The following is a 20246-nucleotide window of genomic DNA, read 5'->3' as shown; positions in this document are numbered from 1 at the left end:
TTTTCCTTGTCAACTGCAGGTTTCCACCAGCAGCTCAGCCATACGGAGGCCAAGCACCATCAGTCACACCCATGGATCAGAACACAAACTCAAGGTAAGGCACAAGCTTACCACTCCTTACTGAACAGACAAGGTTAGACAACCTCTTTGCAAACTTCAGGGAGCTGACAACACCATGCTGTAAGACCAGCAAACATGCTCATTAAACATGATCCATCACTGAGAGGGTTCAAGGCCAGGCTGGATGGGTTTTGAGCAATCTGATTCAGTGGAAGATGTCCCTGTGCATGGCAAGGGGATTAGAACTAGATGATCTTTAAAGCTCCTTCCAACCCAAACCATTCTGTGATTAGCAACTGAGGGCCAGACAGCTTGAAGACCATGGGAAGGATTCATGTAAGATGGATAGATAAATCTGGAATAGTCACACCTAAAGCCCTAAGGGGAAATAGTGAAATCTACTGGGGATCCTAAAATAGGTGCCTAATGTTGGTCACATGAACTATCCCCTGAAGAGCGCTGCGTGCATAAGAGGTTTTACCTCTGACTATATAGGGACTCGAGAATGGTTGCTTTAGGTGCGTGCCTGTCTAAACATGGATGAGATTAATCCCTCTCCCAAAACACTTGAAGTGAAATTGGAGAAGGCAGACCAGCAACTCTCAGATCTGCCAGGTGAGATTCACACCTGATCCCTTGGCTGTTGCCTCCTAACTCTGCTTCAGCATTCTGCTTTGCAAGACACCACAGGTTTTATGCTTTTTAGATTAGGTGCTGAGAGATGAAAACCAGGCACAGCATCTGAAAGGAAAGGCAATCACTCTAGATCACAAAAAGATATCAACGTTGTGACCAAGATGCTAAAGTTTAAGCTGACACCCAAGGAATTTTTAAGGAAATTCCCAGAAGAGAAGAGGAACCATAAAGGGAGCATAAATAAAGCTGAATAAGGTCTTCTTAAAATAAGTAGATTTGTTGAATTTTGTGGTTTGGAAGTGGCTCATGTAATAATACTCAAAAAATGTTTTCTTCTAAATATATTTTTTGGAACTAACTCTTCAAATGGAAAAGCTTCAACTCTTGAAGTGACCTATACCTACCCAAAACAATAATTCTCTAGGCCCAGAACAAAGTTAAAGGGAAGTTTGCCAAGACAGTCATTTCTGTTTCACTTCAGCCCAAAACTAAGCTGTCTTTTCATTATTACTTTACATCTCATACCCTAATACGCATACCTGGAGATAATTCCAAACCAAAGCCACATACAAAAATTGGTAAATGTCTGAGAAATAAAAAATCTGTTTCTCCTTTGCCTTTTATTCCCTTTGGATATTAGTTGCATAGTTGATGTCACTGATTTCTGAATGGAAAGAGGATTTTCTCCATATAGTTTGGGTTACACAGAAAAATGACCATTGGCATAGAAGTTAGTTCTGAAAAAGTGTCTGCTATTTATATCATTAGAGAAAGTTTTTCTATTAATGGGGGGGGGGGGTGTGAGATATTTTTGCCTTTGCTATTCTTCTATAAATCATATTTTCCATTTGCTCCAATGGAAGTTAAAGCTAAATGCTTTATACAGAAATCCTGTAGAAGAGGTACAGCACTCTGCATCACTCGCTAACTTCTGTAAAAGTGTTGCTGTCTACTGATTTAAAAAAAAACTAAGCACATTCTTATTCTTAAAGGCAGAACTGGCAGCGCATGTTAAAATCGTCCAGTACTTGCTCTCATTACTATTAAATTCCTATTTGTTTTGCCAGATTTTAACCATTTGGCAGAGATCTCGTGCAATAAATATCTGCCATTAACTGAAGTTTTTGAAACTTCTCAAGCAAAATGCTCCAAATTTTTGAGGGCAAGTGCAGAGGACAAAAATGTACTGTTTGTGCCATAATAACAAAATGGGAATTTCTTCTTTTGTAAGTCTAGCTTTGGTTAAGTCACTCAAAATTTCACTAGCAAATAGAAAAATAAGTTTTGTTTAATTTAGGTTGGTCCCATGAAATTTTCAAACTTTGTTGAAGGTATAGTCTTGGAAAAATGGCAATGAGTACTTACCTGATTCAATTTCAAAAGGTTTCTGTCCACACTTACTGAAAGGATCAGCTGAACTTGCATGCTCTATGACTAAAGCTCAGAGACAAGCCAAGACTTTCCTCTAACTGAAAACAGGAATCTTCCTGTCCTTTTTCTTTAATTAGGGATTGGAGAAGGAGGCTGTAGGCTTATAAAAGACTGTACTTTGGTTGCAAAGCTATGCACTCAGAAATGAGAAAGTACCAGAACATAAATCCGCTTTGGTAACTTTTTTGGTCTCTTTGGGAGAGAACTCAGTTCAGATACTGGAGCAATGGCTGCAAAACCTGCAGAGCACCCTGCCCCATTTCATCCAGTTCTGACATTATGATGAGCCTTAAACATCTGCTCATACTGTGTGTTAGATGAGATCGTTTCTCAGGGTACAGGATGTCCCAGCTCAGGGAATGAATCAGTACTGGGACACATAGGGAACTGCTGTCTTTGGACCATTGCTCTTTATTCGTTTAAAAGTTGAGAAACATGAGATGACTGAGGCTGGCATTCATAGGGAGAGAAACTGAAGTTCTCATGTGAATGTTTCCCCAGAAAAATAGATGTTATCTCTTCATCTACTGCATAGTCTTCTGTGGTGCTGTCTAAGCTATTTAAACTCTGCCCTGTCTTGTGGAAGTATCCATGCTGACACTGACAGTTTTCTCACCACAGAAATGCTCCTAGAGGAATCTGACTGACAGACCAAGAGATAAGACTCCAAAGTGTGTTCTGAAGTTCTAAGCCTTCATAAGGGTGCCCACATGTACAGCATGTAAGCTAGGACAAACTCTTACCTCGCTTGCCCTGCAGGTCTCAGCATTGTCTTGCATTCTAGCTGGAAACCCATAGCCTCACGTTGTGCCCCAGTTCTGGTAACCACTACACTTGTTTTTGTCGGAAACACAAGAAAGAATAAAGGCAACAAATGGTGCCTGAAAACCCAGGAAGAAAGTTGAGGACTTTTCCAGCGAGCTCTGATAACCCACTGTCGTGGTTTAAACCCAGCCAGACAGCTTGTCCACTCACTCCCAGTGAGTGGTGCCAGGCTGGAAGCAGTCAAGGCCCACGTCCCCGTCCCCCCCGGGGGCTCTCCCCCTTCCCCGTTCCCGGAGGGATGGAGAGGAGAATCAAAAGAATGCAACCCCACGGGTTGAGATAAGAACAGTCCAGCAACCAATGTACAACACAAATCACCACTGCTACCACCAATGACAATGATAAGAGAAAACAACAAGGGAAAAGAATACAATACCACCCGCTGAAAAATTAGTCTGACCCAGCAGACCCCCTGTCCTTCTGGGTAACTCTCAGTTACATCCTGGGCATGACGTGCTGTGGTATGGAATGCCTCTTTGGTCAGTTTGAGTCAGGTGTCCTGTCTCTTCTTCCTCCCGGCTTCCCCTCCTCCCTGGCAGAACATGAGGCTCACAAAGTCCTTGGCCAAACCAAAACATCATTGTTATCAGCTCTGTTCCCAGCCTGAAAGTCAAAACACAGCACTGCACCAGCTACCAAGAAAGAGAAAAATGACTGTTACTGCTAAACCCAGGACATTATCCACCCCTTATTCCATACCATTCACATCATGCTCAGATCCCACATTTTCAATATACCATCACTCTTATCTAAGTGCACTCCTATCTTAGTTCATGGACCAGTCCCTGTAAAGCTGCCGAGTCCATCTGGTCCATGATGTCAGGCTCCATCTCTTGTAACAGTCTTTCAGAACAGGAGAGGCTGTGTGCAGTATTGGATCATTGCCTGCTGATGCTGATCATTCCCTTACTGCAGAACTCGTCTGGTTCTACCAAAGTTCATTCTCTGTTGGGATGATGGTTGGAGGGAAGTCAGGGCTAGTTGCTGGTGACCTGAAGACATCTGATCGATGGGCTATAAAAGTATTACACAGCAGGCAACAACATACAATTAAGTTCATCGGGGTTGACCTCGAGTCTCCCCTGGAGCTTTCTGCCAGAGGCTCCAGGTAGGGCCATTCTCCCCAGCTGCGGTGTACAATACATTTTTTACATCTGGCCCAGTCCAAACTGGTCCAAGGGCCACTGCATGAACTATCTCGCGTTTAATTTGCTCAAAGGCTTGTTGTTGCTCAGGTCCCCATTTAAAACCATTCTTCTTACGGGTCACGTAATAGAGAGGGCTTACAATCAAACTGTAACTTGGGATGTGCAGTCTCCAGAACCCCACTGCACCCAAGCAAGCTTGTGTTTCTTTCTTATTAGTTGGTGGAGACATTGCTGTTAACTTGTTGGTTACATCTGTGTAGATCTGTCTACGTCCATCTTGCCATTTTATTCCCAAAAATTGAATCTCCTGTGCAGGTCCCTTGACCTTACTTCGTTTTATGGCAAAACCGGCTTTCAGCAAGATTTGGATTATTTTCCTCTCTTTCTCAAAGACTTCCTCCGCTGTATCGCCCCCCTCAATAATGTCATCAATGTATTGCAGGTGTTCTGGAGTTTGCCCCTGTTCCAGTGCAGTCTGGATCAGTCCATGGCAAATGGTAGGGCTATGTTTCCAGCCCTGGGGCAGTCGGTTCCAAGTGAACTGGACACCCCTCCAAGTAAAAGCAAACCGTGGCCTGCACTCTGCTGCCAAAGGAATTGAGAAAAATACATTGGCAATATCAGTCGTGGCATACCACTTGGCTGTCTTTGACTCTTAATTCATACTGAAGTTCTAGCATGTCTGGTACGGCAGCACTCAAGGGTGGTGTGACTTCATTCAGGCCACGATGGTCTATTGTTAGTCTCTACTCTCTGTTAGACTTTCGCACTGGCCATATGGGGCTATTAAAGGGCGAGCGGGTCCTGCTGATCACTCCCTGACTCTCCAGTCTACGGATCAGCTGATGGATAGGAATCAGGGAGTCTCGGTTGGTGCGATATTGCCACCCGTGCACTGTTGTGGTCGCAACTGGCACTTGTTGTTCTTCGACTTTCAGCAGCCCCACAACAGAAGGATCCTCTGAGAGACCAGGCAAGGTTGACAGCTGCTCAATTTCCTCAGTCTCCAAAGCAGCAATACCAAAAGCCCATTGGTACCTTTTTGGGTCTTTGAAGTACCCTCTCCTGAGGTAGTCTATGCCAAGGATGCATGGAGCCTCTGGACCAGTCACAAAGGGTGCTTTTGCCAGTCCCTCCCAGTCAGGCTGATTTCAGCCTCCAGTACAGTCAACTCTTGGGATCCTCCTGTCACTCCAGAAATATAGATAGGTTCCACCCCTTGACAGCTCGATGGCATCAGGGTACAATGCGCACTGGTATCTACTAGAGCCTTATACTTCTGTGGGACTGATGTGCCAGGCCATCTGATCCACACAGTCCAGTAAATCCGATTGTCCCCTACCTCCACCTGGCTGGAGGCAGGGCCCCCCTAATAGTCATCACAGGATTGGGCACTTAAGTCATATTGAAAGGGATTATTTTTAGTTATCACAGGAGCTGGAGTAAAATCAGCTCTTCCACTCCACCTGGGAAACTGCTCACCAGAGACTGAAGCCGTAGCTCTCATGGGATGATCAGTCTTGGCCCGTGCTCCCCTCTTCAATTCACTCACCCGTTCCTCCAAAACTGAAGTAGGTTTTCCATCCCACTTTGTCATGTCTTCTCTGTGATCCCATAGATAAAAGCATAGGGTGGCCCGTGGCGTACACCTCTTGTATCTCCTCTCTCGAACAGTAGGACGCCTTTTGTTAATAGCTGAGACGTGTGTTGGTACAACTGAGGAGCTGGATAAATCAGATATATTGTCCCTCAATTGTTTGAGATCCTGGGACAGTTTTTCCACAGCTGAGATGATGGAAGGGGCGAGTGAATCTCTCTGAAGGACCTGCAGGAACATCATAGCTAGAGGTACATAATCCTGAACCACATGATTTTATTTCTGGACCTTCCACCCTAAAGAGGTTAGCAGTAGCCAAAAGGCCAGTTAGGTGTGTTACAGCTAGAGGGAGGTCTATGATCTCCTGTCATGGAGCTGTGTGAAGTGCTTACAGACAGTGCTGCACTCATTTATTTCTCTGCTGTGAGACTAAGTTTCACTTGTGTTCTAAGGACCTGTTTAGAAAGAAGGCTACACCTTAGGCTGAAGGCTACACCTCAGCCTAAATTTGGGGTTAGATAAAGTAGGAAACTACAAACTCTGAGAATTGCTTATCTCTTAAAGGGCAATGCAGCAAAGCTGAGAACAGGTTTAATCCATCTGGCTACAGTTAGCCCTCTGGCAGATGAGGCTACTCTAGTGTTAAGGCTAGACCAAATGAGAGGATGAGATTATGTACAGACAGAATCTCAGTATCTCCTGCATTAAGAAGCAACTTGCCAGGTGAAAAGGGAAAAGGGATGAGGGAAGGAGCCATATTCTATATTGCTGAGGTGACATGAAGCATAAGGTTTCAGCATACAGAGGCTCAGTAGCATGATTAATGTGCAAGTTCAGAAGGTGACTTGCAGAGACCAGAGAGGACACCTGGCTCTGTGTATTTCTGGAACAACCAGGGAAGTAGGGCTTCAGAAAATATTTAGGATAGATGTGATTATGTTCAAAGCTAGCAGAGATCACTGACCTAAAGTATCATCTTGATCCATAAGGGGACATAGGTCTAACTTGGCGATTAACCCCAGGATGAATCATCTGGCAAACCCTTCAGCTGTTTAAAAGACCATGGCTGAGGCTGATGGCAGCATTACAGCCCAGGTCAGCAAAGGCCAACAAACTGAGGCACTGGCTGTGCTCAAAAGAGACTACCAGAACAAGATGGATAAAAGACAACTGATTAACTTAACCTTCAGATTGGAGCTGTATTTTAAAGTTAGTTGACAGAAAGCTGAGGTTTGAGCACAAGTATTAAGATTTTGACCAGAACGGGCCATTTATCTAATGTAATTACCTGTTTCAGAAAGCACATACAAGGTAGCTGGAACTTGGTCAGTCAAATGACACCTACATTTGCTTCTGAGGAAAATTATAGATCATGGAAGGCTTGCCTAGGACTGAGTTTATAGTTGGAGCTAGGATGATACTTGTTTGGAAAGGTAGTAGTTTATGCAATATGAGAAGAGGTGGCGATAGGAGCCAGTAAAGTACACACACATAGTCCAATATGAGACAGGTACTTGCTTTATTACAATTAGGTATAAGAGGCAAGTTAGGCACTGCGAATGAATTCTGGGCAAAATGAAGGCAATTGTGATTCACTTACATCCAAGAAGCCCCCCAGGTTAAACCAAGGAAATGCTTAAACCTTTAAGAATAAAGGAAGATCAAGATGGTTTTGAATTTATAGCACCAGGAAATGGGACGGAATTAGAATAACATAATTGCTACTAGGTTAATATAAGCGTACTGATCACACTAAGGATAAGCCTCAGCTAGAATTAAAAGAAAAAAAAAAACCAAACAAAAAAAACCCAAACAAACAAAAAAAACCAACAACAGCCAAACAAAACCCCAGAAGCCCTCACCAAACCCCACACCAACCGCAAAACACAAAAATACAAAACTCCTGTCACCCAACTGGTCTTAGTCAGAACTAAAAAAAGAAATGACCTTAAAATAGGGTTTCTGCCTAGCTACACCAGAAGCCCCCTAAACTAGTCTGGGCACTAAATGGCAGAGAGTAGTTCACGTCAGCCCTGATCTCAGGCTAGCACTCTTTACATTTATCCTTTCCAGATGCAATTAAGTGACATTTTCAGCAAATGCTCAAGTCTTAGCAGTAGTGTTATCTGTTTCTTAGAAGCTAAATTGGATGAAAACAACAACAAAAAACCACATTATAATACTGTCACAGTCTTTCAAATAAAGTCTTTCAATTTGCTTTTGATTTCATTCTCTTGGAATAATCCTTCTTTAACCCACAGTCACATCCAAAGCTAAGGAAAATCAAAGGCACACCAGTTTTAGGGTATCTCATTTTGGTTTGTGGATGTATTTTCAAAAAGTCCTTACAGAAAACGAAAGCATCATCCTGCAAAGGCTGTCTGCATTTGCAAACGTTCACTCAACCCTCTGAAAATGTGTGTTAATTGCACAATATTTTTTAATGATTTTGGAAGTCAGTGCTTCCTCACAAGTTATGTATGGATTAAGCTACCTTTTTCCTAAGCTTCGCTTTCAGTTCAGCCAACCAAATAATGCCTCAATCAGTTCTGATGGTTTCCAATCAGTTCTGCAACACACACACAAAAATTGCCAATTATTGATGTTTGGATGAATTTGCAAATACTCCAACACTAAAATCAGTGTTCAGAATTGCTCAGATAGTACATTTGTTAAAATTAAACTCTTACTGTAAATAATGTAATAAAGAGATATATCACTACTACTCTTCCTTGAAGGATGAACAACGTGTAGTTAAATCCAGCCAAATGAATAAACACAAGCCGGGGGGGAGGAGGAGGGAAATGGATTGTTGGAAAGGGGTGGAGGAATTTCATCTGCTCTTGCAACTGATTATGTACTTGACAGACATTTCTCTTGACAAACTTTATCAATGTGACAAATACCCCCAAAATATTATGAAAGGAATGAAGTTTATTAAAATGTATGGATCATGTTACCTTTTGTAAATGGGCATTCATCCTGAAGCCACTTCTGTCTGACCTGACAAACAAATCCCCTAGAAACAAATCTACAAGAAGAAAAACTAGTTCTCTATACGAGCAGTCAGGAGGGTGGCATTAGAAGAGAAAATGCTACTTCTAAGCCTAGTACAAGTTAATCAAGCACTTGTTGAAAATGTCATTTAATAGCATGTGATATACTGGAAGTTGATAAATCTTCATTTGGCTACCTTGGTAAGTTTAATGATATACGCTAAATTTTCTCTGTGTGTGTGGCATATTTCTGCACATTTTTAAACACTGTAATTCTTTTACAAATATTTTGCAGCTTTATTCTACTTACTCATAAAAAGCAACTCATGAATACTCATAAAGAAACTAGTAAGTTTTGACTTTTTTTTTTAAAGCAGCTTATTAAACTGAAAAACAAAAAAGATCCTATTTTTAAATACAAGTTTTCTATGAAAAGATGTCTTTATTCTTTCTTACTTCAGCAATGAAACACTATTAACATGAATATCTGGAAGCTCCATGTCAAATTACAAAATTCTGCACAAACAAGAGGTAGTTATTAAAAAGAAATGAAAAATAAAAAGCAAATTATGTCTGGCCAAACAATGATCAGTTTGATGCAACTGCACTTCACAAAAGTCTCAAAAGATTAACAAATCTCAGAGCAATGGTGCATATGCAATCATATCTTTGCTCAGAAGTAGAAAATAGTAATCATTTGTCATTATTGTTATTCATGATATGTCTTGAATGTGATTGTTCATTCTAGTCCATTTTAAAAAGCATGTGAGTTAATTAGCCCTTATCTATTAAAGAGGAATGAATAGATGATAATATATTTGTGGCTATTCACCACAGTTGTGAAAGAAGCCATTTCCATCATAAAGATATGTTTTTTTATTCCTGTAAGCATCTGAATGCCAGTCCTCTAACAGCTGAGGAGTTTGTAAAAAGCAATACTTTGAACTTAATGAAAGAATTTATTTCTAGTGCCTTTATAAATCAATCTGATGGGACTACATAATTAGACAAAAGTCATATTCAATATGTGATGTTCAATAGCTCACAAAAAAGTCAACATACATTTGAATAAACTCATTCTAATAAATGAAAGTCCCCAAAAGAAGCCAGCAACCATGAGAAGATTTAAGATTCCTCTTAGCAAACAAACTGAATTAAATAATAGATTGAAGAGGCTGAAATAATAATCTTCAGCTATAACTTAAAATGTCATCCCAGTTTTAGAGAGACTAGTCATCAAAATACTTTAAAATACAGCTTAATGAATCACAGAACATATGATTATTTACTGATCAATCAACAGATTACTTTGATTTGTTGCCTATATAATGTTTACTACAAAATACTTTCCTGATGAAAAAAAAAAGTTATGAGACTCACCTTACATAAATGCCAAATTGCATTTGCTTAAGCATTCAGCAAGTAATTAGTATTGTACATAAATGATTTGCAACAATTAGGAGTCCAGAGAGCTAGTGATTTCATTTTTATCCCACATACAGAAGTGTCATAAACTCACTTATTGAGGGGGGAGTGGCAACAAGAAATTAGGTGGCAGAGTTCCTAACTACAGGGTTACTCATTACTGCCTAATTCATTCTATTGACTGATGCTGACACTGCTTGCATACTCAGAGTTAGCAGCCACTTAAAACATTGTTTGCTGAAATTGGGTCCTGAAACTGTTAAAACCTACATTTAAGCAGGATTTGAAGTGTGGGCAACTGTTCCTGTGCTAGTGCACATATCTATATTATTTTGCTTGATTTTTTTTTCCATTTGCATGTTTTCCCATATAAAAATTCATGTGGCAAGTTACCAAGAGCTTTTTCTGATTGTGTTTCCTAGTAGCTATAAATCTTCATGCTGCAAATAAAGAATGCAACAACCAAGGTCTGGTTATTCTCCAGACCTGGTCGAGGAAACCTGCATTAGTGTGGAACTTCTAAACAGGGAAGCTGATCTTCATAAGGAAAATGTTGCTTGTCTGGAAGCAGCAGTCCAGAAGATGTTGTCAGCTGCTGTGAAACAGGTAGTATCAGTTTGTATGGACACCACCATGCCTCCAGACAACTACATTCAAAGGCGAGGCTATACAGAGCCTTCACTTCTGAAGCTTCCTGTAGAGGAGTCCATTGGGAGTCAGCACACACCCTTCCAGTTTGACCGGCATGCTCTGGCCAGAATTTCCACTTCTCAACTTTAAGACGTCTAAGGATGACCTCTGCTTCAAAAGCACTGTCATTCCAGGACTGTTCTGACACAGCTCAGCTAGGGAATCTAAAGGAATACAATAGCTCTCTCCACATTTGCAAGAGTCCACCTTGGTGTACTGCAGCTTCCTCATTGTCGTTGCTTTCTTGTGTTCATGAAAAATTACTGTCTTCCAAAGCCAAGTCTGAAACAACTATTGCAAATCTGCCAGCCCCAGATCAAAACTGCCAAGCCAAAAAGGTCCTCTCAGTAATGGCAGTACCAGTGAGAGACTCCAGAACTCTTGGAGAGCCAACTGTGCTACCCTTACTAGGAGAATCCCTAGTCCCAGCCCTACACCACAGGAAGATGTCCAGGTAGGAGAAATAGAATGATGCAATCTCCTTTTCAGTCTTGCATGTTCAGTGTTGGTCCATCATGGCCAAGAGTATAAACAAAATCACAGTTCTTACCATGAATTGCAGCCTGGCCTGTGCTCCTTTAATATAACAGACCGACTTCTGTGTTCATCAGGAAGGGAGATATTTCCTTCTAAATCAGCAAGAGACAGTGGTTCCAGACTTGTGTTGTGGTGACCAGGTTGGCCTAGTCTGCTCCTGCACATGGCCACTCTTTCTCACCTCTGTCCATTATCCCTGGTGGACCAGTATAACTGGCTTTGTGACTATGAAAGAACAAAAATAATTCACCCAGTTCTAGCTTGGGTTTTACAAGATTTATTTCCCAGGATCCTTCAGCAGGGCTCCTCCTAAAGCGGGGTAGCTCTCTATTCTGTTTTATTGTGCAGGATTATTAACCCTCCAAACCCCAAGAATGAAGCCATTCAAGACAGTTGAGCCAAATGTAAGGTTTCCTACTACCAAAGGAAGAGGTCCCATACCCTTTCTTGATTTCAGCTTACCTCTGCCAGCTCTGTCACTTGCTGGCGCCCTTCAGTTTTAAGTTCAGCTCCAAAAAAAAAGAAAATACACTGGTCCAGCAAGTGCCAGTGTCAGTAATAAGCAAGGGAGGAGCTAGCTTACTAGCTTAGAAGCTTACTAACTTATAGTTTTTCTTCTTTCCCTAGAAGTAAATTACCATTCAGCTATCCCCCATAACTTCACTGCAAGGACAAAAGGAGAGGCACCACAAAAGCCAGATTTGCTGGCAGATCTACTCTCAAAGAACATATGTTACTTGCACAAGTAGTTGAATTCAGACATATGCTTGACTCTGCCCTTACACAAAGCACCTATGTACATTTCACTGAACTGAACTGGATGGTGTCAAATAGGTGAATAGCTCTTTATTAACTGGGTACTTTTGTGCCACAGACCAAAAGCTATTTCCCCCCTCCTTCAAATATAGAAAACATTCTGGAGATCAAAAGATTTCTCCTTTCTCCGCAACAATAAAAATAACAAACCAATGCCTAAATCTATGTAGTACATTCGTCTTAATGAGTACCCTTTTTCTAATGAAGTCAGACTGCTTGTTTGCTGTCTGACCAACTAACAAGAATATCTCACTTTCTTTCAGCAGTGTAGATTGCCTATACAAAGGTATGTGTATATTTGTTTTATCTTACCCTAAACGCTAAATTTCATGAGCTAGTTGTGTGCTGTTGGGAACAAGGCAAAATACCGTCAGACTTTCGTGACGCAATCATCGTCACTCTGTATAAGAAAAAAGGTGCCAAGTCAGACTGCTCAAACTACCGTGGTATAACTCTGCTCTCCATTGCTGGTAAAATTCTTGCAAGAATACTATTGAACAGACTAGTACCTGCCATCGCAGAAGAACTTCTACCTGAAAGTCAGTGTGGTTTCAGGGCTAATAGAAGTACCACAGACATGGTATTTGTTCTCAGACAATTGCAAGAAAAGTGTAGAGAACAGAATAAGGGGTTATACGTAACTTTCGTTGACCTCACCAAAGCCTTTGACACTGTGAGCAGGAAAGGCTTGTGGCTGATCTTAGAACGATTAGGTTGTCCCCCCAAGTTCCTGAAAATGATTATTCTGTTACATGAGGATCAGCAAGGCCAAGTCAGGTATGGTGATGCACTCTCTGAGCCTTTCCCAATAACCAATGGTGTGAAACAAGGTTGCGTTCTCGCACCGACCTTATTCACAATCTTCTTCAGCATGATGCTCCAAAGGGCTACAGCAGACCTCGACGAACAAGACGGCATTTATATTCGATATCGTACCGATGGTAGCCTATTCAATCTAAGGCGACTGAAGGCCCACACTAAGACCCTAAACCATCTTGTCCGTGAACTGCTCTTTGCTGATGATGCCGCCCTTGTCGCCCACACAGAAGCAGCTCTGCAGCGTTTAACATCTTGCTTTGCGGAGGCGGCTGAGGTTTTTGGGCTGGAAGTCAGCTTGAAGAAGACAGTAGTTCTCTACCAACCTGCACCCCAAGAAGATTATCGCCATCCCCATATTACCATCGGCGAGTCAGAGCTTAAGACAGTTCAGCAGTTCAGCTATCTGGGAAGCATCATTTCCTCGGATGCCACGATCGACAAAGAGATAGACAACAGAATAGCAAAGGCATATACAGCCTTTGGAAAACTCCATAAAAGAGTCTGGTGCAATAAACACCTGAAGAAAAGTACAAAGATCAGTGTCTACAGAGCCATTGTATTGTCTACTCTTTTATATGGGTCTGAATCATGGGTCATCTACCGTCATCACCTGCGACTCCTGGAACGCTTTCATCAGCGCTGCCTCCGTACAATTCTAAACATCCATTGGACTGACTATGTGTCTAATGTCACTGTCCTCGAACAGGCAGGGGTCACCAGCATCGAGGCCACATTGCTGAAACTGCAGCTGCGCTGGGCAGGGCACGTCTCTAGGATGAAGGATCACCGCCTCCCCAAGATCGTGTTTTACGGTGAACTTGCCACCGGTAGCCGCAAGAGAGGTGCCCCAAAGAAGAGATACAAGGACTCCCTGAAACAATGCCTTAGCCTTGGCCATATTGACTACCATCAGTGGTCCACCTTGGCCTCCAATCGGGAGACTTGGAGGCACACCATACATAATGCCGCTGACTCCTTTGAGAGTTCACGAAGAACTAGTCTCGAGGAGAAAAGACAACACAGGAAGAATCGTGTCCCACCTGTTCCACCCAAGGAGACCTTCTGCTGTGCTTTTTGTAGCCGGATTTGCCTATCCCACATTGGCCTTCTTAGTCATCAGCGCGCCTGTAGTAAGCGTGGGTAAATGCCCTTCCCAAATCTTCGTTCGAAGTCAAGCCATGACTTCACCCTAAGACAAAACTGAACAATGAGGCATATGTGTAACTCAACTTCATAGATAGGCATTTCACAAAACCAATCACTAGCTTGTTAAACTAAACTTTTTAATGAGATTTTCTTTCAAAGCTGGCCCTCTCCCCAACATGCTTAGCTATATTCCAAGCAGTATTTCAGCTGGACCATTATAGCTCTGCATTAAGAGCTAAATGCCAAAAGGTCTGGCCGTTTGGATTAACAGTGTCAAGTTTCTGCTTGAAGAATGTTAAACATCTCGTAATCTTGAGCAACTTTCTTCAAAACTTTGTGGGAAGGAAAATGGGAGCAAAGGAACAGAACAGCTCAAAACTGTTCTCATACATGAGCAAAGCAGATCTAGGTCTGCTACTAGATGGGGAGATTGTTGATCCTCCAAACTAAGAAGAGTTCTTGAATTTTGCAATTCAAGTGCAAGCAATATAAGGTGCTGCGTACCATAGATCTGTGCAGTGATTTCCATCAAGCTCTTACAAGCAATTGTTAGACAGTAAAAGATTGATTAGAAATTATTTTGATTCAGCCATGTTTGTTTCCTCCAGAAGTTCAAATGTTTACAGAAGGGAAACAAAGTTTATTTTCTTCCCCACACAACAAGGCAGTTGGAGCTAGTACCTCCCTTAATAGCCCTCCCTCTCTCACTGATGGTGCAGTGCTCACTAGATTGCATGATCCCCTTGAAGATTTCAGGTGCGTCATGCAGGTGAGTGAGGTATATTAAAAGCACAAGCACTGGTGAGCAAGTCTTGGCAAAGACAGAAGTAGCCCCACAACAAACACCAATACATTTCTGTGACTCTGCCATAAAGTATTTCACTAGTTAATGCAGTAAACATCATTATTTGAGCTGTATCTCCTCTTCTTCCCAATGTTTACTCATTTTTCAGGTAAAGGCTCTGTTATAACTTGCAGTTTATAAACAGATCTGTGTTTCAAGTACACTTATGTTTGGGACTGGGTGAGTTGGAGCAGGCTGATGCAGTCTATGAGCCATTACAGAAGGCAGCTCCCTAGACAAAGCTTAACAGATGTGTACGTGCATCTGAAATCATGTTCCCTGCAGAACAGGCCTCCTAGATTTTCTGAATTGTTGCAATTTCAAATCCGCTGTTTAGTATTTTTAATTAGCAATGGAGATTGAGAGAGGAGGGGAGGGAGACATCTTTGCACCTTGCTATGAAAACAGGTGATCTGTACCTATTATGGGAAGAATCTGCTCTGACCAAACTCAAAACTGTGATATGTATCTCACTGAGAAGGTGAAGATTTGTGTGATCTGTAGCAAACTTCAGGGATTTGAGGATATCGAGTGCAAATGGCTAAAGAGGAGAACACTGAACATTTAATGCCACTTGCCTGGCATCTTCAGAAGGAAGCCACTATATGCCAGCTAATATATTGGCTCTGGACTTTTATCCAGACATTTTAGAAATCAAGAAATCACACAAAAAACAACACAAGCTTTGTTGCATAGCCACCAACACAAAAGACTGACCAAAGGAGGTTTGGATGATGTTATCAGAATTTCTATTTTTTTTGTTCTGACTAATATTAGAATGTAGAAATATAAAACAAAAATAACCAGCATCTGTAAAAATAACCACTAATAACAAAAATAAATTTCTGCTTTAAGCTTTTTTTAATCAAGTTGAATTTAGTCCAAGGTCTGGGCAAAGGCTATATTCAGCTCCTTCTTTATCCAAACCATTAGTCTAACTCCTTAACAGCTAATCCCCTCTTATCACAGCCAGAGAAAACCGCTTGAAATGTCAGGTTATTCTCCCCATCTAGAATCACACTGAGACAGATGGCAACTGTCCTCCAAGACTGACTTATATATCATCCCAGTTAAAAATCGTACATCCATCCTTCAGTTTTAATGATTACCTCTTCTCCCCACTCCCAAGCTGTAGTTTCAAAAGTCTTTCTTAAAGCAGCAATGCTCTTATTAAACAGCGTTCCCACACACAGCCCTCAGTCAGGAACACCAGTACATCTCTGTCGGCATGGCAACATGCTGAAATGGTGCTGATTAAATATAATCAGCCAAAATAAATAAGCAAAAAAGACAGAGAGGTGTGGCTGGGACAAGACAAGATACTAAAGCCAATTCTGCTGTGGAAGGAAACACTGATAAAATAAAACCTTTACTCTGAGCTCATTTTCTCCTTGCAGCACTCAGTGTATCAGACTCACTGGAAAACTGGACTGCACTATTTCCTAAAGACAATCAACTAAAGAAAATTCCTCTCAGTAACTGACAAGGCAGCTCCTTTTCAGTTAATTGAGGGAGCTGGCCTCATCTATCTTAAAGTGCTCCTCTTCCTCTTTTAATGTGTCATATGCCTGTGAAGTGTCATACTAACTCTTTGAATCAGGAGTCCAAATACGCTCCCTGAATGACTTGGATGATATCTAACATCTATCTCAATACTGTGACCACGCTACAACATTGACCTTCATAATCTCTTCAGTTGCTTTTATTGTTATGTAGTGGTTATTTCTATAACTAACATACCTGTTATTTAAGTAAGATGATTTATACAGATGTCTGTTCCTTGGGACAGCCAGTTAGGCTAAGATTATGGATATATAGATACAAACCTCTAAAAGGCAATCAGCTGAAACTCTCTGTGCCTTACAAACAACCATATACACAGGATATTTATTTTTCCAGACCATGAGCTGTTCAGTGTCTTTAAAAACATTCCATAACTTTGTAATGCTAATCTATGACATTACCTTGTTTCACAAAACAAGTAGATTAAAGGAGGAATTGTTGCATTCCCCAGGTGCTTGAAGTCATCCCTAAAGTACAAGGGTTGGTTTCACTCAACACTTCAGTCCTCTGCCCCTTGTAAGAAAACAAAACAAACAAACAATCTAAAGAAAAGAGCAAAGCTATAGGGGCTGTAGGCATGAACAGGTTCTAAAACACTGCACATAGACTCAAAAACTGGCAAAGTTCATTACACAGAACTCCAGTATTTTAATTTCTACTGAAAAAAACAAGAAAAACATCTAACATATCTAAGACATCTAGACACCAGGCCAGTTGATAACAGATACCTGTACCTTCATCTGTGAAGCGTGAGTACATCATTTAGTCATGTACGCCATTAACTGGTCCAGGCATGTAAGATTGCAGAGGCATATTGTAGATACACATGCAAGTGACCTTGGCATGCTTCCACATATCACAGGCATGATTACCTATGTGAAGAGCTTGCTTAAACATATGTGGGTTTGAAGTTCAATGTTTTTTTCATCTAGGAAGATAATGCTATTTAATTCAGTCACAATGAAACTATGTTTTCCATTACTTATCTTCATAAGCCACTAGCCTCCAACTTCAAAATATATTCTGAAATTGAAGTAGGCTAGATACTTTAAAAAGCAATAATACATTGCCAATTTTTTTCTGTGATTCAAACCTGAAATAAGTCTCCTGAATTTCTTAGTACAGGAGTGACAACTTTTAAGAATTATCTTTGTATTATATTGCAGCATCTGGATTGTATAATAACTCAGCTGCCCAATACATTACATTATGGCATCACTGAAGGGTTCAGAAGCATCTTAATACGATAGCTACCAACACTTAAAATTTCCACAAGGTAGCACTCAGCGCACCTCATGAGGAAGTGGTCACCCTGCACTGGTATGGGCTTGCAGACAACTAAGAAACAGACCCCACCCATAAAAGATCTAACAAACCATGTGTTAGGTTCAATTTCACGATGAACCTCAGTCTCCTTGTAAGTCCCAGTTAAGCAAACAGATCCAATGTTCCCCATTCAGCAGGACTACCAGAAAAGGTAAAACTCCTAGAGAACTCAACCACTGCACATTGTAAACTCCTCAGCATGTAGTTTCCAAGCTGTAATATGCCCATATTTCAAGTGTTTAAAGTCCAAGACCTGGTGCCCCTGTTAGCCTACAACCCTCTCTGTTGTTAGGACCAGTCTTCCATCTATACAATTCCATTGGTTGAGCTAAAGCAACTGAAAATAATGTCACTGTCAGTTCTTAACAAAAAACATAACCTCTATGTCTTGCTATACATAGCAAATCCCAGTTCTTTCCATCAGAGCTCACCTGCAACTTGATAAGTTGTCAAGTGACTATTCATGCACTTATGGGGAAAAACATACCTGCCAGGTTTCACACCAGGCTTTGCCAAGTGGCTAGATATTCAGTAACATATCTGCCTAGGCAAAACAAAAGCAGTAATTACATTTAACTGACCTAAAATACTGTACACAATAGGTGGTAACTGAAAAAAATGCATATATGTACATACACTTCGTGCTTCCTCCTTCACCTACTTAGCTACTGACCCTTCGAACTCTAGTGGAGTCTTCATGCAACAGTCAGTTGAAGACAATAAAATCACTTTGCAGCAGTACACTAACACAATTAATTAGGTACTGGTGTGAATTACTAGCAAAATCCAAAAAGATTTTAATGTGCACCAGTAGTTTCTGTATTTGAATGCAAGCAGCCTCTGGCACAAACATGCTATTGGGTACAGAACACCTGTGCCACTTCACTGGATAGATCTATATCCTGGACAACACCCTCTATTAGTAACAGCAATAGTTAGAAAGAGCCATCTGGTTTTGATCAGCAGGGCCACTAAGTCATATTATATTCAAAACACAAAATATTTGAATTAACAGAAAAATTTCAAAAGACTTAAAAACAATAGCATGAACTGGCCAAAAGGTTAAATATTAAAAAATATATACCCAACATTTTAACTATTCCACTAGTATGCCATCTTTTCCTGAAATCACCCAAGTTATACGAAGATTAAAAGTAATGACAACCCACGCATCAACTAGGGACATGGGATTTAACTACTCCTTTGTTCTCCAGTGCCAAAACACGCATTCTGAAATTTCCACTCACTTTTTTCCCTAATCTCAGAAGAACCCAGGGATTTCCTGTGTTTAAACTCCCTAAGTACCTAGTATATGAGGCAAGCCATGGTCGTAAGCACCTTGATCTCAGCAACAATGTGAAGTTAGATAATTAGATATCTCCTGTTGATCGCTGAAATTTTGTACTCATTGTTCCTTTAGCACATCATTTCATAGCTGCTGTGATTTGGGGTTTTTAGCTCAAAGGAGAGCTTCGGAAGCTTCCTCTGCAGCCATGATCAAAGAGAGATGACATGTTGTTGTTATATCTCACAGACCAGAAGGGCGCAAGCATAGCTCTGTGGTAGTGAGTCTGCCTGGACTCAAAGTGTTCCCTGGAGACCTCCTGGTGTCAGACACTGCAATGGACTACCTGCCCCACACCGCCCTCTTGCTAAGTGCAGGTCAGATACAGGGTGGCGTTTGTTCATCCATGTGGGTCTGTGGGTGTGTGATGGGGAGGGAGGATCAGTGCAACGATTACACACGAGGCATTTGTGGGGGATCCTGTTAACCCACACCAAAGAGACTGCATTGTTAATTTAAAAATTCCCATCAGTTTATTCTTTTTGCCTGAATGTTGTTGAATACAAAGTCTAATAGGTAGATGAGGCGGGGAGGACACAGATCACCTCCCTCCTCCATAGGCCAGGCACAACCAGAGCCCAAACCAGGATCTCCATTCACAAGCAGCTGAGTTAAAAATCCCAACCTGTACAGCTTCAAGCAGAAGGAAGAGATTGGCCCATGTGACCATTTCCAGCAGTGTTCAATCACAAGGGTAGCAGATCCAACTTATGGCTAGAGGTTGCTTGAAAGAACTTCCACCAGCAAAATGTGGACCTGCAATCGATGTCCACAAATACCTACTGTGGAACATAGAGAGATTGCTGGTGACCAGAGACCAAAGTTCCTTAAAAAAATAACTCAGTCAAGGTCACAACCATCAGCTTCATGAAAGCAAACAAGCCAGCCATCCCCAGACAGAGTGATGAAGGCCTTCAAAAACCAAAAGGAGAAAGTTTTGACTGTGATTCCCAATCACACACTTGCCTGAAGGTAGGTGCCACATATAGAAGAAATTTGTTCCAGATTTCTTGCTGAACAAACACAGGCATTCCTCACCTCT

General features: G+C 41.4%; 1 protein-coding gene across 1 annotated transcript in view; it reads left to right on the top strand.

The window, feature by feature from the left end:
• Positions 1-10571: 10571 nt before the first annotated feature.
• The window catches only part of PLEKHG7 (pleckstrin homology and RhoGEF domain containing G7), a 32927-nt gene continuing 23252 nt past the window's right edge, over positions 10572-20246 (top strand). The window contains 3 exon segments of the mRNA XM_061351310.1: positions 10572-10887; positions 10890-11262; positions 19394-19521. Coding sequence (XP_061207294.1) covers positions 10572-10887; positions 10890-11262; positions 19394-19521 — 817 coding nt within the window.

The sequence above is a fragment of the Neopsephotus bourkii genome, unplaced genomic scaffold (assembly GCF_033783945.1).
Source record: "Neopsephotus bourkii isolate Nb327-2 ecotype Australia unplaced genomic scaffold, CSIRO-AGI_Nbou_v1 NB_567, whole genome shotgun sequence".
Taxonomy (NCBI): domain Eukaryota; kingdom Metazoa; phylum Chordata; class Aves; order Psittaciformes; family Psittacidae; genus Neopsephotus; species Neopsephotus bourkii.
This window is presented reverse-complemented; position numbering and strand designations above follow the sequence as displayed.